General features: G+C 42.4%; 1 protein-coding gene across 1 annotated transcript in view; it reads right to left on the bottom strand.

The window, feature by feature from the left end:
• The window catches only part of FAM81B (family with sequence similarity 81 member B), a 40,327-nt gene extending 25,038 nt beyond the window's left edge, over positions 1 to 15,289 (bottom strand). Inside the window, exons 1-3 of the mRNA XM_065405892.1 lie at positions 15,282 to 15,289; positions 14,158 to 14,458; positions 6,952 to 7,070 (exon numbers count right to left, since the gene is read on the bottom strand). Of these exons, the coding sequence (XP_065261964.1) occupies positions 6,952 to 7,070; positions 14,158 to 14,458; positions 15,282 to 15,289 (428 nt within the window). The remainder of the gene's footprint in view (positions 1 to 6,951; positions 7,071 to 14,157; positions 14,459 to 15,281) is intronic.
• Between the last annotated feature and the right edge of the window lie 5,639 nt (positions 15,290 to 20,928).

Genomic DNA, 20,928 nt, shown 5'->3' with positions numbered 1-20,928 from the left:
TTATTCAGAAATGCCTATAGAACTTTCAAGAATTATTTGATGACCCATTAGCTGGTAGTGGGACACTTCTACACCATACCGAGGGAGAAAATTCAAATCTTGTATTTGATTGTTCTCTCTGGAGTAGATAAAAGGTATTATGGAGGTGATGATCATTTGGGGAAGAGGTGGAGTGAAAAGAAAGGAGGACATGGTTTGAATGACAAACTCCAGTGTACACTAGCATGCTTTATATGATGGACCATAGAAGGATGAATTACTGTAGCTAATGGACAGAGGGCCAGGGTTCATTAATGTCCATTTCAGCCCAAATAGTTTTGTGCTAAGGGAAACTAAGCTACAAATTCAGTAGGAACCTATAATTATGGGTAGGTGATTCACGCTTCTGTTTAAAAAAATAGTAAATTAGTTACCTAACTATGCAAATTTGCCTCCACCCACTTTGGTTTATGAAATTCCCAGTTTGAACGCTGATTCTTCTTCCTCGTATGTCTGATGTAAATGTAGAGCAACAACTATTATATTACATTTAGATGGTTAAGGCAGATATTTGCATCTGGAGTAGCAGAGTGTATTGCTGTGATGCCTCCTTCATATCTGTGAATCGGGCATTGAGTTGTTATATGTTCCATGGTCTGTTCTGGGTGACCACGGTCACACAGGGCACAGTCTTTAATTTTCCACTTGAGCAGCAAGTATCTGCATCTACTATGGTTTGTACGGATATGGTTTAGGGTTGCCCATGAGCTCCGTGGGAGATCAAAGCCAGAGATCTTCTGCATCGTGTCTTTCACAAGGTGTTTATTTGTGACTTCTTGAATGCTGACTAATATAGAGGTACTAAATTGCATTTTTTTCTTACAGTGGAGAGCAAAGAAATGTGACAAATCAAAGTACTATTCATGATTATAATGGTACTCAGTTTTTTCAGTACTGGGTCATTTCCCTTTTTCACTGGTTCCCAACACTGCAGGTAAAGTGCCCAATTAAGGTTCAGCATTTCCAGAGGGAGACTAGTAGTAAACAAAATGAAAGTGCTTATGATGTGGAAATCATATAATTGTACTGCACCTTAACCTAACAGCAATTATTCATACACAACTCCATTAAAAATTGACTGTTTAAGTGCAGCTAGTAAAGGCATCCCTGGTGCTGTAACATTCGCAAGTTTTGCTGAGGTTAGAAGACTTGCCCTTCTCTCTCTTTAAAAATACATGAGATCCTTGGAGTCAGTTTCTAGAACAGTACTGGTAGTGATTTAGGCCCCATGCATGTTCTGTCATTGTATATGAGCAACCATGTTTCATTTTCAGGTGTTGTTTTCTGCAGTTCCTTTCATTCCTGTGTAGAGGGGTCAACCCAAAGCTAGTGTCAGAATCTTCTTGTTGTGACATCACAGAAATTGCCATGGGAGTGACTATTGCAGCCTCGCAGAATAGGTTAGGATATCAATGCATGGATAAGGCAGGAAGAGGAAGATGGGGCTGATTGAAAGGAAGAAAATGCTTATTTACATACAAATATCCTAGGGGGTGGTGTTGAATTGTACTCTCCCACATGTAAAGCTTTGCAAGGGTAGGATTTAGGTGGAAATTCCTTAACGTCAAAGCCCACAGAGTTTTCAGTGCTTGCCACGGCAGCTCTGGGGGTGATCAAACACCATTGTGGACATAGGAGTGTGGAACACTGTAAGGGATCCCAGAGATCCTACTGAGGGAGCAAACCCATGAGTCTGTGGAGGAAGAGAGATGAAATTGAGAACCCGCAGCAGGCTGACAGTGAAGCTACTGAAGCTATTCTGCCGGCCCATCCGGTGCAGAAAAACTCAAGCAAATTGTCCCACATTCAGCAATAGTCTAAAGGTAGCAGCCCTTGTATTGGCCAAGGTGCATAAGGGAAAATGTGCACTGGGAGGTCACAGGGCAAGGCGTGTTTAATTAGGCACTACTGGAAAATCTCAGCAGTTACTCAGTGAGCATGCTCACAAATGATTTTTCAATTGCTTAAAACTGTATTAGAGAGACAAGGTGAGTGAGGTAATCACTTTTATTGGACCAGTTTCTGTTGGTAAAAGAGAGAAGCTTTGGAGCTACTCAGAGCTGTTCTTCAGATCTGGGAAAGGTACTCAGAGCTAAATATAAGGTGGAACAGATTGGTTACACACATTCTGAGAAACCATTCAAGGTGAAGTGGCCTGTTAGTAGCTCTCCAGTCATAGTACAAAAAAGGGGGTTAGTGGGTTACAGATTGTTGTAATAAGCCATAAATCCATTGCCTTTATTAAAACCATGATTTTTAGTGTCTAGCAAGCTATGACTTTAAGCTCCCAGACTTATCTTTTGAAGGTTTTGTGCAGGTTTCCTTTGAGAACAAGGTGTGAACTGCAGTGACAAGCTAAATTGCAAGTGCAGCTGTGGATGTACACCTCAGTGGGCACTATTCAAGTCTCAGCTTCAGCTGTTTTGAGTTATTTGTGTGACAAAAGAGTGTGCCAATAATTTTTTACAATGGTACAAGTATGCTTTTCTCAGCCTTGCTTAACACATATGGCTGCATGGATTCCCCCCTAAGTTTAAAAAAAAAAATCATCTTTAGGTTGTGTACAACCATGGAAAATTTCAACCCAAAGTGAAATTTTAGGACAGTTCTGAGCAACTGAAAAATGGGGTTTTGCAACCCTCTGCTTATCAAGTGACTAATATAATGGGCCAGAATCTCAGCTGGTGTAAATTGGCATAACTCCATGGACTATAATAGAAATGTGTTAATTTACACTAGTAGAGAATCTGGCCCAATATGTATAATGAAAATAGGTTTCCAGCACTGCCAAGCTGGAAATTTGGCTTCCTCGGGGGCGAATACTTCACTCCAAAGGCTGGGATCCCCAAGTGCTGGCAACCTACTGCAGTTCTATCCCTGGTGTGGGAGTGAGGAAAAAGTGGTGGAGAAGAGGGAGGATTGCAGATGCATGGAATACAGAGCTCCTTGGAGCTAACTGGGACACGTTTGCTGTCAGGCCTGGTGGATGGCTAGTGGATCCATCCCTATATAATTAATCTTGTGACCGTTCCCCTTCTGGAAGGGGCATGATTCTTCCCTGGGAGTTGCTACAGCCCTAGAAGTACAATAGATTATTAGAGTTTAAAGCTAGAAGGAGGCATTAGATCACCTAGTCTCAACTCCTGTATATGACAGGGGCTGTCCACAATTTATGTAACACTGTTTTTTCAAGACTATGCCCTTGTATCACTGAAAAAACACACACAGAATTAAGGCCCCACCCTGTAATATGTCACATAATTCATGGACAGCCCCACAGGCCATTACATTTCACCTAGTTATCCCTGCATTGAGCCCAGTAATTTGTGTTTGATTAACAGATGACTTCCAGAAAAGCAGCCAGTCTTGATATGAAGACATCAAGAGATGGAGAATCCATCACTTCCTTTGGTAGTTTGTTCCAGTAGTTAATCACCTCATTGTTAAAATTTTGTATCTAACTTAAATTTGTCTAGCTTCAGAGTCCAGGCATTGGATCTTGTTAGGCCTTTCTCCACTAGATTAAAGAGCCCTTTAGGACCAGCATTTTCTCCTCATGAAGGTACTTATACACTGTGATCAAGTCACCTCTCAAACTTTTTTGATAAACTAAACAGACTGAGATCTTTAAGTCTCTCACTGGAAGACATTTTCTGCAGACCTTGAATCATTTTAGTGGCTCTTTTCTGGGACCTCTCCAATTTTTCAACATTCTTTTTAAAATGTGGACACCAGTATTCTTGTATTGGTCTCACCAATGCCAAATACACAGGTAAAATTACTTCCTTACTCGTACTCACTACTTCCCTGTCTACACATCCAAGAATCACATTAGCTCTTCTTGCCACAGCATTGCACTAGGGACACACATTTAATTGCCTGTCCACTGTGACCCTTAAATCCTTTTCACAGACACTGCTTTCCACAATACAGTTCGCTCATCTTGTAGGCATGGCCTGCATTCATTGTTCCTAGATGTATAACTGCATTGGGCTGCACGTTTTGCATTTTGTTTGGATAAGACTACATTACCAAGCGATCCAGACCACACTATGACTGCACTGTCCTCATCATTATTTACCATTCTATCAATCTTTGTGTCATCTGCAAATTTTATTAGCAGTGATTTTATGTTTACTTCCAGATCATTGATAAAAATGTTGAATAGAGTCGGGACTAGTACCGGTTTCTGCAGAACCCCACTAAAGACACCCCATTCAATGATGATTCCCCTACTTTTTGAGATCTGTCCACTAGCCAATGCATTCTCAATGCATTCATCATGTGCTCTATAGATATTGTATAGTGTATTGTATTTTTTAAATCAGAATGTTGTGCAGTGCTAAGCCAAACACCATACAAAAGACTAGGTATATTACATTTACACAGTTGCCTTCATCAACCAAACCTGTAATCTCATAGAAGAATAAAATCAGGTTTGTTTGACAAGACCTGTTTGCCATAAAACCATATTGACTGGCATTAATTATATTCCTACTATTTTTTAATTCTTTATCCGTTGAATACCATATCCGCTTTTCCTTTCTTTTGACCGGCACTGATATCAGACTAACCAGAATGGACATTCTGCTTGCCCTTTTTAATATTGGTACAATACTGGCACCCTTCTGTCTTCTGGAATTCCCCCACTATTCCAGATTTAGTAAAAATTAACATCAGCGGGCCAGAGAGCTCCTCAGCCAACTCTTTATTAGGTGCAAGTTATCTGGGCAATATTTGCCACAGCATAGCCTGAGGGGAAGAAATCTATCTTTCCCTAGCACCCTGAAAATTCCCCCAGCACAGCACTCATCTACATATTCCAAAATATTGAATGCACTTTACAGACTACAGCTATCCCTGCATCCACCACTAAAATGCATCCATCTCTGGGGTGGAACACAGTGGTACTTAGCTGTCGTACAGTAGTGTTGCTGTTCTCAGTTTTAGGAGAGGAAATGAAGAATTCTATGCCATATATAATTGAAACTACAGGGGAATTTAGATGGGGAAATGTAATTACTCAAGTTGAAATCTAGCCAGCACATCAAGGATAATATCTCTAAAATGTTATATGTTTTTGAGGAAGAACTGAGTCCAAAAGATGTAATTATTATTCATTAGCATTATATATTTTACCAGGGCCGGATTAATCTTTTTGGCTCCAATACCTGAACCGGGACCCCACCCCCTGCTCCGCCCATGCTCTGCCCCAAGGTCACACCTCCGCTCAGCCTCTTCTCCCTGAGGCCCCACCTGTGCTCTGCCCTGAGGCTCCACCCCCCACTCGGCCTCTTCCCCTGAGGCCCTGCCCATTGCTAACATGGTGGAGAAGGGGCGGAGAGGAGTGAGCAGGGGCGGGCCGGGATCAGACAGGAGCGAGCTCCGGGTGGGGCCTTGGGGAGAAGAGGCTGAGTGAGGCAGAGCCTCCGGACAGAGCGTGGGTGGAGCAGAGGGCAGGTCCACAGTCTGGATGCCAGGGCCCCTTCTGAGTGTGGGCCTGGCATCATGGCACCATTGGCACCATTGTAAACCTGGTACTGTATTTTACTAACAGATTGAACCTGATTCTTATTTACACTAAGAACACTTCACACTGCTCTGGCAATGTAAAAGGGAGTAAAGTATATTGTCATGGGGATAAGAGGGAAGGTTCTCTCATAGATTGGTAACTGGTTAAAAGATAGGAAACAAAAGGTAGGAATAAATGGTCAGTTTTCACAATGAGAGAGGTAAATAGTGGTGTCCCCCACGGGTCTGTACTGGACCAATCCTATTCAACATATTCATAAATGATCTGGAAAAAGGAGTAAACAGTGAGGTGGCAAAATTTGCAGATAATACAAATCTACTCAAGATAGTTAAGTCCAAAGCAGACTGCGAAGAGCTACAAAAAGATCTCACAAAACTGGGTGACTGGGCAACAAAATGGCAAATGAAATTCAATGTTGATAAATGCAAAGTAATGCACATTGGAAAACATAATCTAGACAACTAGACATATAAAATGATGGGGTCTAAATTAGCTGTTACCACTCAAGAAAGAGATCTTTGAATCATTGTGGATAGTTCTCTGAAAACAGCCACTCTGTGCAGCGGCAGTCAAAAAAGCTAACAGAATGTTGGGAATCATTAAGAAATGGATATTAAATAATACAGAAAATATCATATTGCATCTACATAAATCCATGGTCCGCCCACTGCTTGAATACTGCATGCAGATGTGGTCGCCCCATCTCAAAAAAGATATATTGGAATTGGAAAAGGTTCAGAAAAGGGCAACAAAAATTATTAGGGGTATGGAAAGGCTGACATCTGAGGAGCGATTAATAAGACTGGGACTTTTCAGCATGGCAAAGAGATGACTAAGGGAGATATGATAGAGGTCTATAAAATCATGACTGGTATGGAGAAAGTAAATAAGGAAGTGTTATTTACTCCGTCTCATAACAGAAAAACTAGAGGTCACCAAATGAAATTAATAGGCAGCAGGTTTAAAACAAACAAAAGGAAATATTTTTTCATACAACGCACAGTCAACCTATGGAACTCCTTGCCAGAGCATGTTGTGAAGGCTAAGACTATAACAGGGTTCAAAAAAGAACTAGATAAGTTCATGGAGGATAGGTCCATCGATGCCTATTAACCAGGATGGGCAGAGATGGTGTCCCTAGCCTCTGTTTCCCAGAAGCTGGGAATGGGCGACAGGATATGGATCACGTGATGATTACCTGTTTTGTTCATTTCCTCTGGGACACCTGGCATTGGCCACTGTCAGAAGACAGTATACTGGGCTAGATGGACCTTTGGTCTGAACCAGTATGGCCGTTCTTATGTTCTTATACCCACTTTAAGGCCCCTTTACATACCTAAAGCAGAGAAAGTGAGAAAGGCCCATTATGTTTTACTTACCTGGCCACCCTTCCACGCAGGTCCCCAAATCCATATAGGTATTTATGGTCCAAACTTTGAACAGCAAAAGTTGTTCCTGTTGCAACATTATCTCTTGTTCTTATTTGTTTCTCCAAAACCTATAAATTCATAGTCACATCCTATTAGCTTGTTTAGTTTACCACTTCATTATTCATTTATTAATATTTCAGAGCTTAGCAAAAACATCCTTTAAAGAAGGAGTTGTCAAAGTTTTCATTTCAATTTCTACAGCACAGCAGTACTCCTTTATAGTGTCTATCTAAATTACACAAATAAAAACTACATTGCAAGAACATTAAGTTTGCAAAGTCAAGCAATCAAAAGTCAGGAAATCCCAAATGAAGGTTGCCTATGAAAACTTAATTTGCCCCCTTTGTGCATATGCATTATGATTCAGTCTTTAATTATATGATCACATGCTATTTTTTTCCATAGGACCCAGGCTGCATTCAAGTGTACAGCATGAACTGTTTTATCCTCATTGTTCAATGTGTGGGCACATACCTTAATTACTATATTCTACTCAAACCCTACTCTGAAGATAGAGTTATTAATTTTCTCATGTGCTTTTCAAAGGTGTTCATCATTATAACATCTGAGTGCTTCTCAAACATTAATTTATTTTAAAAACATCCTGTGAGGTAAGAGTGTGGTATTACTCCCATTTTACAGATGGATAACTAAGGCACAGAAAGTTTAAGGTAAAAAAATCTACTTATTTTGGGTGCTCAAAATTTTGGAATCTAAGATATGGGATATGGACCTGAGGCTGAAGAGGATCCTAATGGGAGCAGGAAGGAATCCACGGATTGTCCTTCACGTGGAAACAAATGATACTGCTAGATTTTTGCTGGGGCACATCAAGGAAGACTACACCAGACCAAGAAAGACACTTAAAGAAATGGGAGCTCAGGTGATCTTCAGTGGAATTCTACCTGTCCCTAGAAGAGGACAATGAAGATGAGACAATATTACGATGGCTCAGGCAGTGGTGCTATAAGGAGGGTTTGGGGATGTTCGACCACTGGGAAGCATTCACGGACAGAGGACTGTTCTCATGGGATAGACTCCACCTGAGCAGGGAGGAAAATAGACTTCTGGGATAGAGGTTGGCACAACTGATTGAACGAGCTTTAAACTAGGAATCTGGGAGATGCTTATGTAATCTCCATGCCTGATTCCAATACTCACTTTTATAGTCCAGTCACCCTTTCAAGTGGACTCTTCTGAGGATTACCCCTCAAAGCAAAGTTTATTCAAACCATAAAGAAGGCGACGTGGAGTCTGGTGGTGAAGTTGGCTCCATGCTCTTTCTTCTCCGTGTGTATGCTGAAATGCAGATTTGCCTTGTCTCCTGTCGTTTCCCCCTCCTCCTGCCCTGTATACTACTTATATGTAAACTGAAGTAAACACACATTCCTTTTTTTAAGACAGAACTCTTTAACAACTTTTGGCTAGTCAAGATTGTGTGGGTTTGAACATGTGCTAGCAACATTATACGTGGGTATTAATAACTTTACATATAATTTTGCTACACACATTTCACCATGATATTATTGACCAGCAAGTTATCAGTTTTCAAATGATACCTCCCAAAGCATATTTTGTATTAAGACTATTACAATGGTGTGTACAGTGTGAATAGAGGGATGCTTTCGGTCACAGAAGTTACCAGTGGAGTTCTTCAGGGACTGGTGCTGGGACCAATCTTACTTAACATTTTCACTAATACCTAGGCACAAAAAGTAGGAGTGTGCTAATAAAATCTGCAGGTGACACAAAGTTGGGATATATTACCAATATGGAGAAGGACCGGAATATCATACAAGAAGATTTGAATGACCTTGAAAATTGGAGTAATAGAAATGGGGTGAAATTTAACAATGCAAAGTGAAAGATCATGCACTTAGGGACTAACAACAAGAATTTTTGCTATAAGATGGAGATGTATCAGTTGAAGCGACAGAGAAGGAGAAAGACCTGGGTGTTTTGGTCAATCACAGGATGATTAAGAGCCGCCAATATAATGCAGCCATGAAAAAGACTAATGCAATCCTTGGATGCATCAGACGAGGTATTTCCAGTAAAGACAGGGAAGTGTTGTTATCATTATACAAGGCATTGGGTGAGACCTCATTTAGAATACTGTGTGCAATTCTGGTCTCCCTTGTTAAAGAAAGATTAATTCAAACTGGAACAGGTGCAGAGAAAGGCTACTTGGATGATCAGAGGAATGGGGAACCTCCCTTATGAAAGGAGACACGAGAAGTCATTCTTCCGCTCTACTCTGCTCTGGTTAGGCCTCAGCTGGAGTATTGTGTCCAGTTCTGGGCACCGCATTTCAAGAAAGATGTGGAGAAATTGGAAAGGGTGCAGAGAAGAGCAACAAGAATGATTAAAGGTCTTGAGAACATGACCTATGAAGGAAGGCTGAAAGAATTGGGTTTGTTTAGTTTGGAAAAGAGAAGACTGAGAGGAGACATGATAGCAGTTTTCAGGTATCTAAAAGGGTGTCATAAGGAGGAGGGAGAAAACTTGTTCACCTTAGCCTCTGAGGATAGAACAAGAAGCAATGGGCTTAAACTGCAGCAAGGGAGGTCTAGGTTGGACATTAGGAAAAAGTTCCTAACTGTCAGGGTGGTTAAACACTGGAATAAATTGCCTAGGGAGGTTGTGGAATCTCCATCTCTGGAGATATTTAAGAGTAGGTTAGATAAATGTCTATCAGGGATGGTCTAGACAGTATTTGGTCCTGCCATGCGGGCAGGGGACTGGACTCGATGACCTCTCGAGGTCCCTTCCAGTCCTAGAATCTATGAATCTATGAATCTATGACTTAAGGAGCTTGGCTTGTTAAGCCTAACAAAATGAAGTCTGAGAGGAGTTATTATTGCTCGCTATAAATACATGAGAGGGATAAACACCATGGGAGGGAGAGAAATTATTTAAGTTAAGGGCAAATGTTGGCACAAGAAAAAAATGTATATAAAATGGCCATCAAGAAGTTTAGGCATGAAATTAGACAAAGGTTTCTAACCATCAGAAGAGTGAAGTTCCAAGGGAAGTAGTGGGGGCAAAAAAAAATCCTAACTTGTTTTAGTACTGAGCTTGATACATTTTTGGAGGGGATGGTATGAAGAGATTGTCTACAATGACATACAGCCCATGTGCAACTGCTATTAGCAAATATCTCCAATTGCTACAAGATGGGACACTAGATGGGGAGGGCTCTGAGTTACTACCAAGAATTCTTTCCCAGGTGTTGGGCTGGTTGGTCTCGCCCACATACTTATCGTCTAATTGATTGCCAGATTTGAGGTTGAGAAGGAATTTTCCCTAGGTCAGATTGGCAGAGACCATGGGGTTTTTTAGCCTTCCTCTGAAGGATTGGTCATGGGTCTCTTGCTGGTTTGACCTAGAGTATATGGTAGATTGTCTGTAACTTTAAGTCTTTAAATGAAGATTTGAGGACTTCAATAACTCAGCCAGAAGTTATGGGCCTATTACAGGAATGGGTGGGTGAAGTTCTGTGACCTGCGATATGCAGGAGGACAGACTAGATGGTCATGATGGTCCCTTTGTGCCGTACAGTCTTTGAGTCATCTAGGACCTGACTTTTTTTTCCAGAGACTTAGCATTACAGGATATAGCAGTTAATACGTCCAAAGCACAACCCTGTGATTTTTTTTAACATGGGCAAAACATTGTATTTTTCATTAGCCTTGTTCTCAGAAGTGGCTATTCCATTTTGGCTGAAGATTTGTGTGTGTGTGTGTATATATATATATATATATATATATATATATATATATGAAGCTGAGGCACACACCCAGCATGGGACATTTGAGCTTGAACAGATAAGGTTTGGCAAAGTTATAAGTAACTGAAAACAGGGTCATATAATGGGAACTGGCAGGCAACCTTAACATGAAGTTGTGCTACCAGCCCCACCTCTGATTCTGTCTATCTGATATAACTAACAGAGTTGAGTAAACATTTTAGGATGAGTTCCAATTTGAGCAGGAGAGAGGATATATACATTGAAAACTTCCATACTGCACAAACACAGTAGCAGATTTTTCAAGCTATCCGTTGATTAGAGCTGAGTAAAGCATTCTATGTAAAATCAGAGTAACTTGAGATTTGCCTGTTGTCAAGTTCCTGGAGCTTCTTCGAACATGCAGTGCTTAATGCAACATTTTTGAATCAGTAAAATTATCATTGAAGCTGGGTACAGTTTTATCTTTGTTACACAGAATTTAGCAAAAGTTTTGAAGGCAGCTTTTGTGATGCATTGTAGATATTGAGCTGACTTTGGCTGTATTGTGGAAGTGATATAGATGAAAGTCACATGGCCCTTGTTCTGAATCCCTGACTGTCTGAGCCCATCCCATGTATTTCTGAGAGTTAACAGAAATTTTTCTGACTTGTTTTAACACACTGTCAAACAGTCAGAAAAAATTATAGGCCTGATTTATCTTTGACCTGTGGCCCTTTTTAATACCACTTAGATTGGTGCAAAGCGGTCATAGGGCAGCCATAAGGGCCCGAATGCCACCAGGGAATACCCCTAACATAAATGGCCCCTACATCAGCTCTGTAACATCTCTGCAGCAGAAGGAGGCATTCTAGCATTGGCTTGAGAGAGATGGCACATGAGAGAACTGAGGGGGCTGGGAAATGTGGAGAGCAAAACGTAATGACAATCTTTTCATTCTGTCGGCACAGCTGTAGTGACAATGCACATGACATGCATCCGAAATAGTGAGCCCTGACTATACATTTATTTTTGTTCTTTGGTAGAAAAATGTTATTCTCAAAAGGTCAAGTGTATTAGCACAGCTCAAATGATTCATTTGTAGTATGCCTAACAAGGCAAATGTGGTGCGATAAATCCAGAAATATGAAATGTTGAATGAAAGACACCTGCTCTTTGGTTGACAAAAGCAGTATCTGTCTTTCATTTATTAAGATGGAAAGCACCAATATCCTATTTATTGAGAGAAATCACTACTCCAGTTCTTCATCTAATTCCCTGGACTCCAAACAGTATTAAATTTCCACAACTTGCCAGCCTTGGGGGAGTGAAATATATTCAAATAACTGCACCTGTGAAAGCTGTTCAATGCTGGTCAAAGTCAGTGTTCAATCATTTTTAAGTGTTTCTTTCACTAATGGTTTTGTTGTTTTCCATCTGACAAACACTGATTGCTTTTGTCCTGCTGTTTCTTATGCAACACCAGCCAGAACTATTTGATGACTGTATTGTGGTTACCTCTTTTGCTGAGCATTGTTAATGATGTCATCAAAATGTCAGGATGGTTCTGGGAACACAGTTTGTTAACTTAAATTCTTCCTATCAGTTGCCTTTGCCAAGATCTGAATTAATAGTGACTATTACATTCTGTGGTGGAGTTAAAAAATGAATTCCAGGTTAGAGAATACCCCAAGATTATAACAATTTTAAAGTACTCAGATTTTGGGGGTGGAGGGTAAATTACTTGATTTGTATACCTTTAAAAATAAAGGCTATGATTTATGATTTTTAGCATATATATGCTCACCCTGGCTCCGAAGAAGTGGGTTGTAGCCCACGAAAGCTTATGCTCTAATAAATTTGTTAGTCTCTAAGGTGCCACAAGTACTCCTGTTATTTTTGCGGATACAGACTAACACGGCTGCTACTCTGAAACCTATATTTATTATTATTAATAATAATTAATAATTATTAATAATGTTTGTATTGTGGGAGCACCTAGCAGCCCCCATTATGGACCAGGTCCCCCTTTTGCTAGGCACTTTATAAACAGAACAAATAAATTGTAAGCTCTTTGGGGCAGGGATTGTCTCAGTACAATTTCTGTGGTGCACCAGGGGAAATGAAGGTGGGTCAGTGAGCATATAGGAATTATGGGATGGAAGATGAGTGATTTGGTTGTAGATGCCTGCATGGGAGGGATGGGTGCTATCCAGGGGGCCTGGGTTGTGAGGGAACTCTGCACCAAGGCTTGAAGGGCCCTATCGAAGGTCTCTGTTGCTTTATTGCTCCACGGAGCTGAGGCAGCAATGCCAGGGAACCCTTCAAATTCTAGTGCCCTGGTGCAGAGATACTGGCTTCCTCCAGCACAGCTGCCTGGGGTGCAGGACTGCTGAGGCAGTGGCACTGAAGGAACCAAGTGCCCTTGAATGAAGGCACCAGTGCTTCAAGGGCTCCCCATGGCACTGTTGTCTTGGTGTGCTGGGAAGCTGGGCAGCTAAGGCTGCAGCAAATCTGGAGACCAAATTCAAGCGCTGAAGTGTGGAACAGAGGAATTTTAAGTGACAATTTCAGTACAATTAATCTTGGAGTTGCTATCAATCGTCCATATTTCTGGTGAGTGCCACTGAGAACTTTATTGTTAGCATTTCTTGAGGGTTCAATAGTTTAAATTCTCATCTTCTCATTTAATTACCACAGTGCTAAGCTCTATTAACTGTTTTATTTTTACTTTCACAAGCCTTTGCATATCCTGGTTTCACATGGAACTGCAAGCACTCCTATAGGGCGAGAGAGGGTGTTCCCTGGTCCAGTTGAAATAATGACAGATTAGAAATCTGATGAAAAACTTGATCCTGGAAGATATTCAGCCCTAAAGGGGTTGGATACAAATCTTTAGAAATTCACCCCATCACAAAGCCCTAAACAACTATGGGTTTCTCTGTTCATCAGGCCAACCGGTATTTTATGTCTCCATGTGTTTTTAACAAGTCCAAGAATGTTCCAACTTCTAATGAGCAGAATCTTTGAGCCAAATTATCTCCCTTTTCCAGGCCATTTGTGCCACTCTGGAAACAAAATGGGGCCTGAATCTGTCCGTATATGGCCAGTTGTAAATGATCCTTGCATAGGGGAATCAGGGAACAGTAATTAGCTCCCTGATGTCCCTGCTGATGCAGATCTTAGCCACAGAAGAAAATCTAACCTTTTGAGAAGGCCAAGAAGTCTCTGAGAACTGTACCGTGCTCAATAACTGGGGCAGAAGTGGGTAGCTGGCCTCTCAGGGAGAGCAAAGGTATATTAATATTAGCTGCTTATACAATATTAAGTATATTTCTATAGTTGAAAAATATATTGGTCCTGACTGAATCATAGGAAACTAGAGCTGCAACAAATCCCACCAGCTCCAAGAACAAATGCAGACCTACCTCTATATCATGGCTGAGCTTCTTAACTATGCTTGTAATAGTCTGTATGTGGTTTTCCAGTAGTTGTCGTGCTGTTGTCTCCCCCTGTTGATGGCCCTTACTTCCTTGAAGATAAGAAACAATGTCATCTTTGATTCGAAAGGCCTGATCTAGGAGAACAGCTGTGGTCCTCTCCTGACTGGACAACCGGTTTTCTAGAAGATTCACTCTGTTTCCAGGAATCATGGGAATTGCAGGAAGGAAAGCTTGGCTTCTGTCCAGAAAAACACAGTACAGGGTAATGTCTGAATGAGGCTGAAGACTGGCCAGTGTACATTAGGTTTGAAATATGCTGCACGTTACACTTTCATATTACAATAGTTACAGTAAGGTCAAAATTTGACATCAAGCGTACTGGAATAATAACAGTTTCTCTTTTTCTTGCCCTGGTTCTGTATTATACAAATAGGGTGACCAGATGTCCCAATTTTATAGGGACAGTCCTGATATTCAGGGCTTTTTCTTATATAGGTGCCTATTACCCCCTACCCCCGTCCCGATTTTTCACACTTGCTATCTGGTCACCCTATATACAAGCTCCATGATAATAATCATTCATGGAAATCTGCCTAGATGATGGAGTAATGTGACTAGCTGATAAACCTTATAAACAAGCAGATTAATCTATCAGTAGGGCCCTACCAAATTCACGGCCATGAAAAATACGTCACGGACTCTGAAATCTGGCCTCCCCCTGTGAAATCTAGTCTTTTGTGCGCTTTTACCCTATACTATACAGATTTCACAGGGGAGATTAGCGTTTCTCAAACTGGGGGTCCTGACCCTAAAGGGAGTTGCAGGGGGGTCGCAAGGTTATCTTAAGGGAGTCACGGTATTGCCATCCTTACTTCTGCACTGCCTTCAGAGCTGGGCAGCCAGAGAGCGGCGGCTGTTGGCCAGGTGCCCAGCTCTGAAGGCAGCGCTCCACCAGCAGCAGCACAGAAGTAAGGGTGGCAATACTATACCATGCCACCCTTACTTCTGCGCTGCTGCCTTCAGTGTTGGGCAGCAGGAGAGTGGTGGCTGCTGACTGAGGGCCCAGCTCTGCAGGCAGCAGCGCAGAAGTAAAGGTGGCAGTACCATACCATGCCATCCTTACTTCTGCACCGCTGCCAGCAGCAGCACAGAGGTAAGGGTAGCAGTACCGCAAACCACCCACCCACAATAACTTTGCGATCCCCCCACAACTCCTTTTTGGGTCAGGATCCCTACAATTACAACACAGTGAAATTTTAGATTTAAATAGCTGAAATCATTAAATTTACGATTGTTAAAATCCTATGACCGTGAAATTGACCAAAATGGACCATGAATTTGGTAGGGCCCTATCTGTTAGCAGCACTCTGTAGATTGACTGAACATAAATACCTACAGTCATAGAGTGTATGAATGTAATGGGGGGGGAAGCTGATAATGATATAGACCTGTTCTGCAGGAGAAAATATCACCGTTATCACCTTATTGATTGTGGGAATAACATAACTATATTGCGCAAAGTGACATGCTACTCCCTTCGTTCAGAAAGATTTATTTGAGATCTCTGGAGCCTAGATCAGGGATCTCAAACTCAAATCACCACGAGGGCCACATGAGGACTAGTACATTGGCCCGAAGGCCGCATCACTGAAACCTTTTCATGCAACGATACAAAAGTATAGTAAAAAATGAAGAGCAATATAGTATGCTATTAAAAGTCAATGTATTAACTTTTTAAAAACTGTAACGCGAAAAGTCAATGCTAATTTTGACAGTCATTTCATTTTTGGCCACTTAGCTGGCAGCGTTAATTTGTTAATTGTATGAGTTAAAAAAAAATTCTGTCAGCCTGTGGTGGGGTGTCCATCCCACACAAGCCCTGAGTGGGTAAATGTGGGCCAGAAAGGGCCAATTAACCTTATATGTGGCACCTGGAGGGAAGCCAGGGATTGATATGAACTAATGGAAGATGAAGCCCAGCATGGGGAAGATCTGGGCTAGGATGATAAAGCCAGGAAGTGACAGCAGGAAGGAGGCTGCAGGGTGGAGGTCTGCAACCACTCCCTAGAGTGAAAGGGAGTTGGCTAGAGACAAGGAGGAGGTTAGGAGGAGAGTAAACCCAGTGGTTCTGTCCTGGATTAGGGATTCTTACAAGAGGCTTAAAAGGGTGGAGTACCCACAAGGAGGTGCTCCTGCGGTGAGTGGACCCCTTTACACAGATCTGCAAATGTATCTTGTAATTTCAGTCCAGCAGTGTTCTTTCTCACTCATGCTTCTTCACCAGTACTACATTCTGCAACTGGAATTTAGGGTCTTGTCTAACTCCCATTGAAATCAATGGAAAGAATGGCATTGACTTCAGTGGGGGTTGGATTAGACTCATAGTCAAAAGTTCTGTTGATGATGCATAAACCAGAATAGCATACAGCTCATGCTCCCCCACCCTGCCCCTATTCTAACCCCTTCCCCAAATCCCTGCCCTGGCCCCACCTCTTCTCCGCCTCCTCCCCTGAGCATGCCACATCCCTGCTCCTCCCCACTCCCTCCTGGAAAGTCCTAAACACTGCCAAACAGCTGTTTGACAGCGGGAAGCGCTGGTAGGTAGGCAGAGGAGCGGGGACACGTCACACTGGGGAGTGAAGTGGGGGGAGTCAGCGGCTATGGCGGGCCGCAGGAAATAGCTCCGCGGGCTGCATGCAGCCCATGGGCTGCGTGTTTGAGACCCCTGGCCTAGACTGTCTTATTTTATCTGTTTGTACAGAATTGTGATGCTTTGGGGATCACCTAGACCAGTAAGAGGTTCTGTCATTGCCAGTCCAGTAATCTTAGGGCCCTTTGTGTTGTGCAGCTCTGGTTTCATTCCTTGACACCAGGAGCCACCCGACAAGCACAAGGTCTCACCCATGCTCTTACCAGCTTAGTTACTCCTTGCAGGGTGACACCAACAGGTCCTGAGTCTCCCTAAATCTGTCCTTCTCAAGTTCTTAACTATCACACACCCTGACTGTTCCCCCTCTGGTTCACCACCCCCAGTGTGTGAAACCAGCCCCCACATCACCACTTCACTTTGGGGGGGGACACTTCACACAGTTTTCACAACAGAGACCTGCCTGGGGTAAAAACAAAAAAAAAAATTATTTAATAGAAAAGCCAGAGATTCAGAGATGAAATAGGAAGGGAAAGCAAACATATACAGATTATAGACACAATCTCAGACTTTACACTTCCATATGAGATAAAATCTCTTTTCTAATACAAGTTACCCATTGCCTTTGAACAGTTTCCCAGCATACCCTTTAACCATAGGGAAGATCCAGCATTTCATGTACAGCGTCTGCCAAGTGACTGTCCCTCAGTTTCTGGATGTCAAACCACAGACACAAGTTTGTTTTTTAAAGGCTTTTTTCCCTTTTGTTTTTTCCCCCTCTTAGAAATGGGATGTCTGTGTCTTTCCATAACTTTAGTAGGCCATGGCTGTCCTTTCTTGGGCTGGACAGTGGATGGGTACTTGAAGTGGTTTCATGTAAACAACTGGCTTGGGAGGTGTCTCTACCTGTCTGATCGCTCACTGCCCTGCTGTGAGGTGCAGTCAAAGCTTTATGAGCACAGTTCTCTATATACACAAATACAAATCCTCTGATTATTAAAGTTTAGAACATTACAAGCTTTCATAAAAGACCTTACTCAATGTGTTTTTATAGCATTCTATACAATCAGTCGATTCAACTGCTTATTCTTTGGGGTTCAAATCCCTTGTTCTACTTCGAGGTGTCTGGACCCTGATTGTCACAAGCTTGTAGCACACCAGGCTCAGATTAACTGAGGCCTCTAAGATGCTACTGTAATACAAATAATGAATAACAGTAATAATTTGTACATCCCAACCAGCCATTCAATGCAAACCATCAGAATGCCATCACAAGACAAAGCCTTTTGCAGGTGCAGGTGTGTGAAAACGGAGGAGTTAGTCCCATGAATGCCCATGGACACATAAATCACAGTCCAGCAAAATAACACATATGTGGACCTTGGACAAACATAGTACATCTTCTCCGGGTGCCCAGTCCGACTTCCACTGAAGGCAATGGCAAAACTTCTATTTGGTTAGAAGATAAGGCTTCCAGGAAAAGTGAGAAGACTGTGATATAGAGGATGGTGTGGACTGTGTATGGGGCTCAAAGGATGTATAATGCCTGGTACAATGGGGTCATGGTCCATCACTTGGGCTCCTAGGTGCTACTACAATACAAATAATAGTAATATTTCATAAAGTTTTATAATAATACCTTTATTCAATGCCAAATGAAGACCAAAAGGAACATCTCTACTGAGCAGGTTACAAAATACAAGGCATGGCACAATTTCATATTTTTCTTGTAAATGTGTGTGATGGATCAGAGAAACTTCATACCAGCAGAAAAGGGGTTAAAGAGAGCCTATGGGCCCAAGTAGCCCCATCCTGCTACACCTGCAGCCAATGCCAGTCCTGGAGGGGGGAGAAAAGGAGAGAAGCTGGCTCAGTTCAGGGCTGACTGGCGAAGAGGCAGGAGATGGTCCTGCCTCTCTACTGGAGGGGTGCCATCATTACACACCTGACAGACAGGACAGCTGCTGGGGGAGAAGCACTCCTGACTAGGAGAGACTGTTGAGGAGACTGGGGAGCACCCAGCAGTGAGTGAACTTTACTATTTTGACTTTGAGGACATTGTGGGGCTTACATCCACACTGACCAGAGGACCTGAGGCTGTGGCAGGATGCAGCAAAAGCTCCACGAGGGGGTGCTACTCAAGTTGAGCCACTACAGACTGGATGATAGGGGCTATGCCCCAAAGTGAAGGGACATAGGGAGGAAGTAGCCCAGGGCAGTGGACTTGAATTCTCTATTCAGAGGATCCTGCTGGCATTGCTTCCCATGGGGCCATGGGCTAGGACAAGGTAGAGAGGGAAGGCCGGGGTCTCCCTACTGCACCCCTTTAAGGGCTGAGGCCCAGATTCAAGTGGAGGCCAGAAGATTCCCAGCCTAAGATCAGGAATTAGGCACCCCTGCTGCCTGGTCAGAGAAACCAGGGGCCGGAAGTTAGGTATGCTAACTGCTAGGCAGCCAGCCCTTCAAACACTGTATCATAATGTTCTTATTTTTAAAAAATGCCAGTCTGACAGCCCTGAAGACTGGAGTTTGCTGTTTATCTGCAGAACAAGTACAGCCTGGGCAGTAGCTGTGCAAGCTGTCTCTCTCTGTCCTGTCATTATGCCTCACCTCTCACCTGGAGTGACCATCTCTTCCTTTGAGAGGGTAGTTCAGCCCTTGCACCCTCTGTAGGGTCAATTATAATTGATGTCAATTGTGATGGTGAGTGTTTGGTTAATGCTGACACTTTTCCATTGGAAACTGGACTGAAATCCCAAACTCTTTTCACATAAGACCCCCTAACAGCCTTCAAATGGAAAAAAATTCTAGTAATTACTGATGTTGACTGGGTTTGAACTGGGAACATGGACGCAAAACCCCTTATGTCCCATTACCAGTCCCGTGAGTAATTCAATACCTCATCTTAACTTTACTCACACAGTTGCATAGAGCCAAACAGAACATCAATGAAACAATGTAGTTTTAATGCAGAACTGTTCCATAATGCATAGTGCGGTCAGAAATGGTAGCTCTTCTGGACTTGCACAATTTGTACTTGTTCTGGTTAATGTCTCTTTTGTTAGCTAAAGAAAATCAATCCAAATAAAACTTGGTCTTGGATCAAGGCTTCATTTACCTTACTCTGGACAGATTCTGATATTAGGTCTGCTTCTCTAGTGACCTCTACATTACAAGAAGTTTATTCATTTTAAAGGCCTGGTTTGTTTACAATTCTCATTTACTGTCATAGTGAAAAATGGGGACCATATTGCATAATGGTCTTGATGTCATTGTTCCCTCAAGGTTTTTATACTGGGTCCATCAGCATGGTATCTGAGCACCTGTGTGGGTCCACTACTAATCTCCACATATGCAACTGCTTTAGAGTCACCTGTGAAGAGCTCCCACACAAAGAATTAGTACTTGGGCTTTGCACAGGGATAGAAGATTTTTGTGTGTGTATAAACTATACCTGTCTATTCACACACACACACACAGAACTATCTTGATGCTACTGCAGATGGTGTCCCGATCCCCACAGAACACAGCTCTATGGTGTACAATGATTGCAGTCTGGCCACCTTTCTCAGGCTCGCCACCTACCTACCTACCTTAGATTACCCTGCACAGAAGAACTGTGCTAATTCTACTGCCACTCAGGGCTCATCTGCTTGTGGATGTGGGAACACAGGACTATGGCCAGAATAATCGTTTCACACACACACTGAAATGCAACCATCTGTGGGGTGGAATGAACCAGATATTTAGGAGTATGCAGCAAAACTATGCAGCTGTCTAGAGCTGGAAGGGAGGAAGAATATCATATCCATTTTAAATGCACTCATAGATAGGCCCAATCTGGAATTTTTCCAGACACTCTTATTCTTGTAAAAGGTCCAATGGGATCTTTAATTATTGCAAGTGGATCAGAACCTTGGATTTACATCTCATCCAAAAGACCACTTGTATCATGTATCTCTTAATTTAACCACAATGGCATAGGCACGGTACCTAGGGTGACCACATGTCCCGATTTTATAGGGACAGTCCTGATTTTGGGGTCTTTTTCTTATATAGGCGCCTATTACCCCCCACCCCCGTCCTGATTTTTCACATTTGCTGTCTGG

The sequence above is a fragment of the Emys orbicularis genome, chromosome 6, assembly GCF_028017835.1.
Source record: "Emys orbicularis isolate rEmyOrb1 chromosome 6, rEmyOrb1.hap1, whole genome shotgun sequence".
NCBI lineage: Eukaryota > Metazoa > Chordata > Testudines > Emydidae > Emys > Emys orbicularis.
Note: the sequence above shows the minus strand (reverse complement) of the source record. Positions and strands in the feature narration are given on the sequence as shown.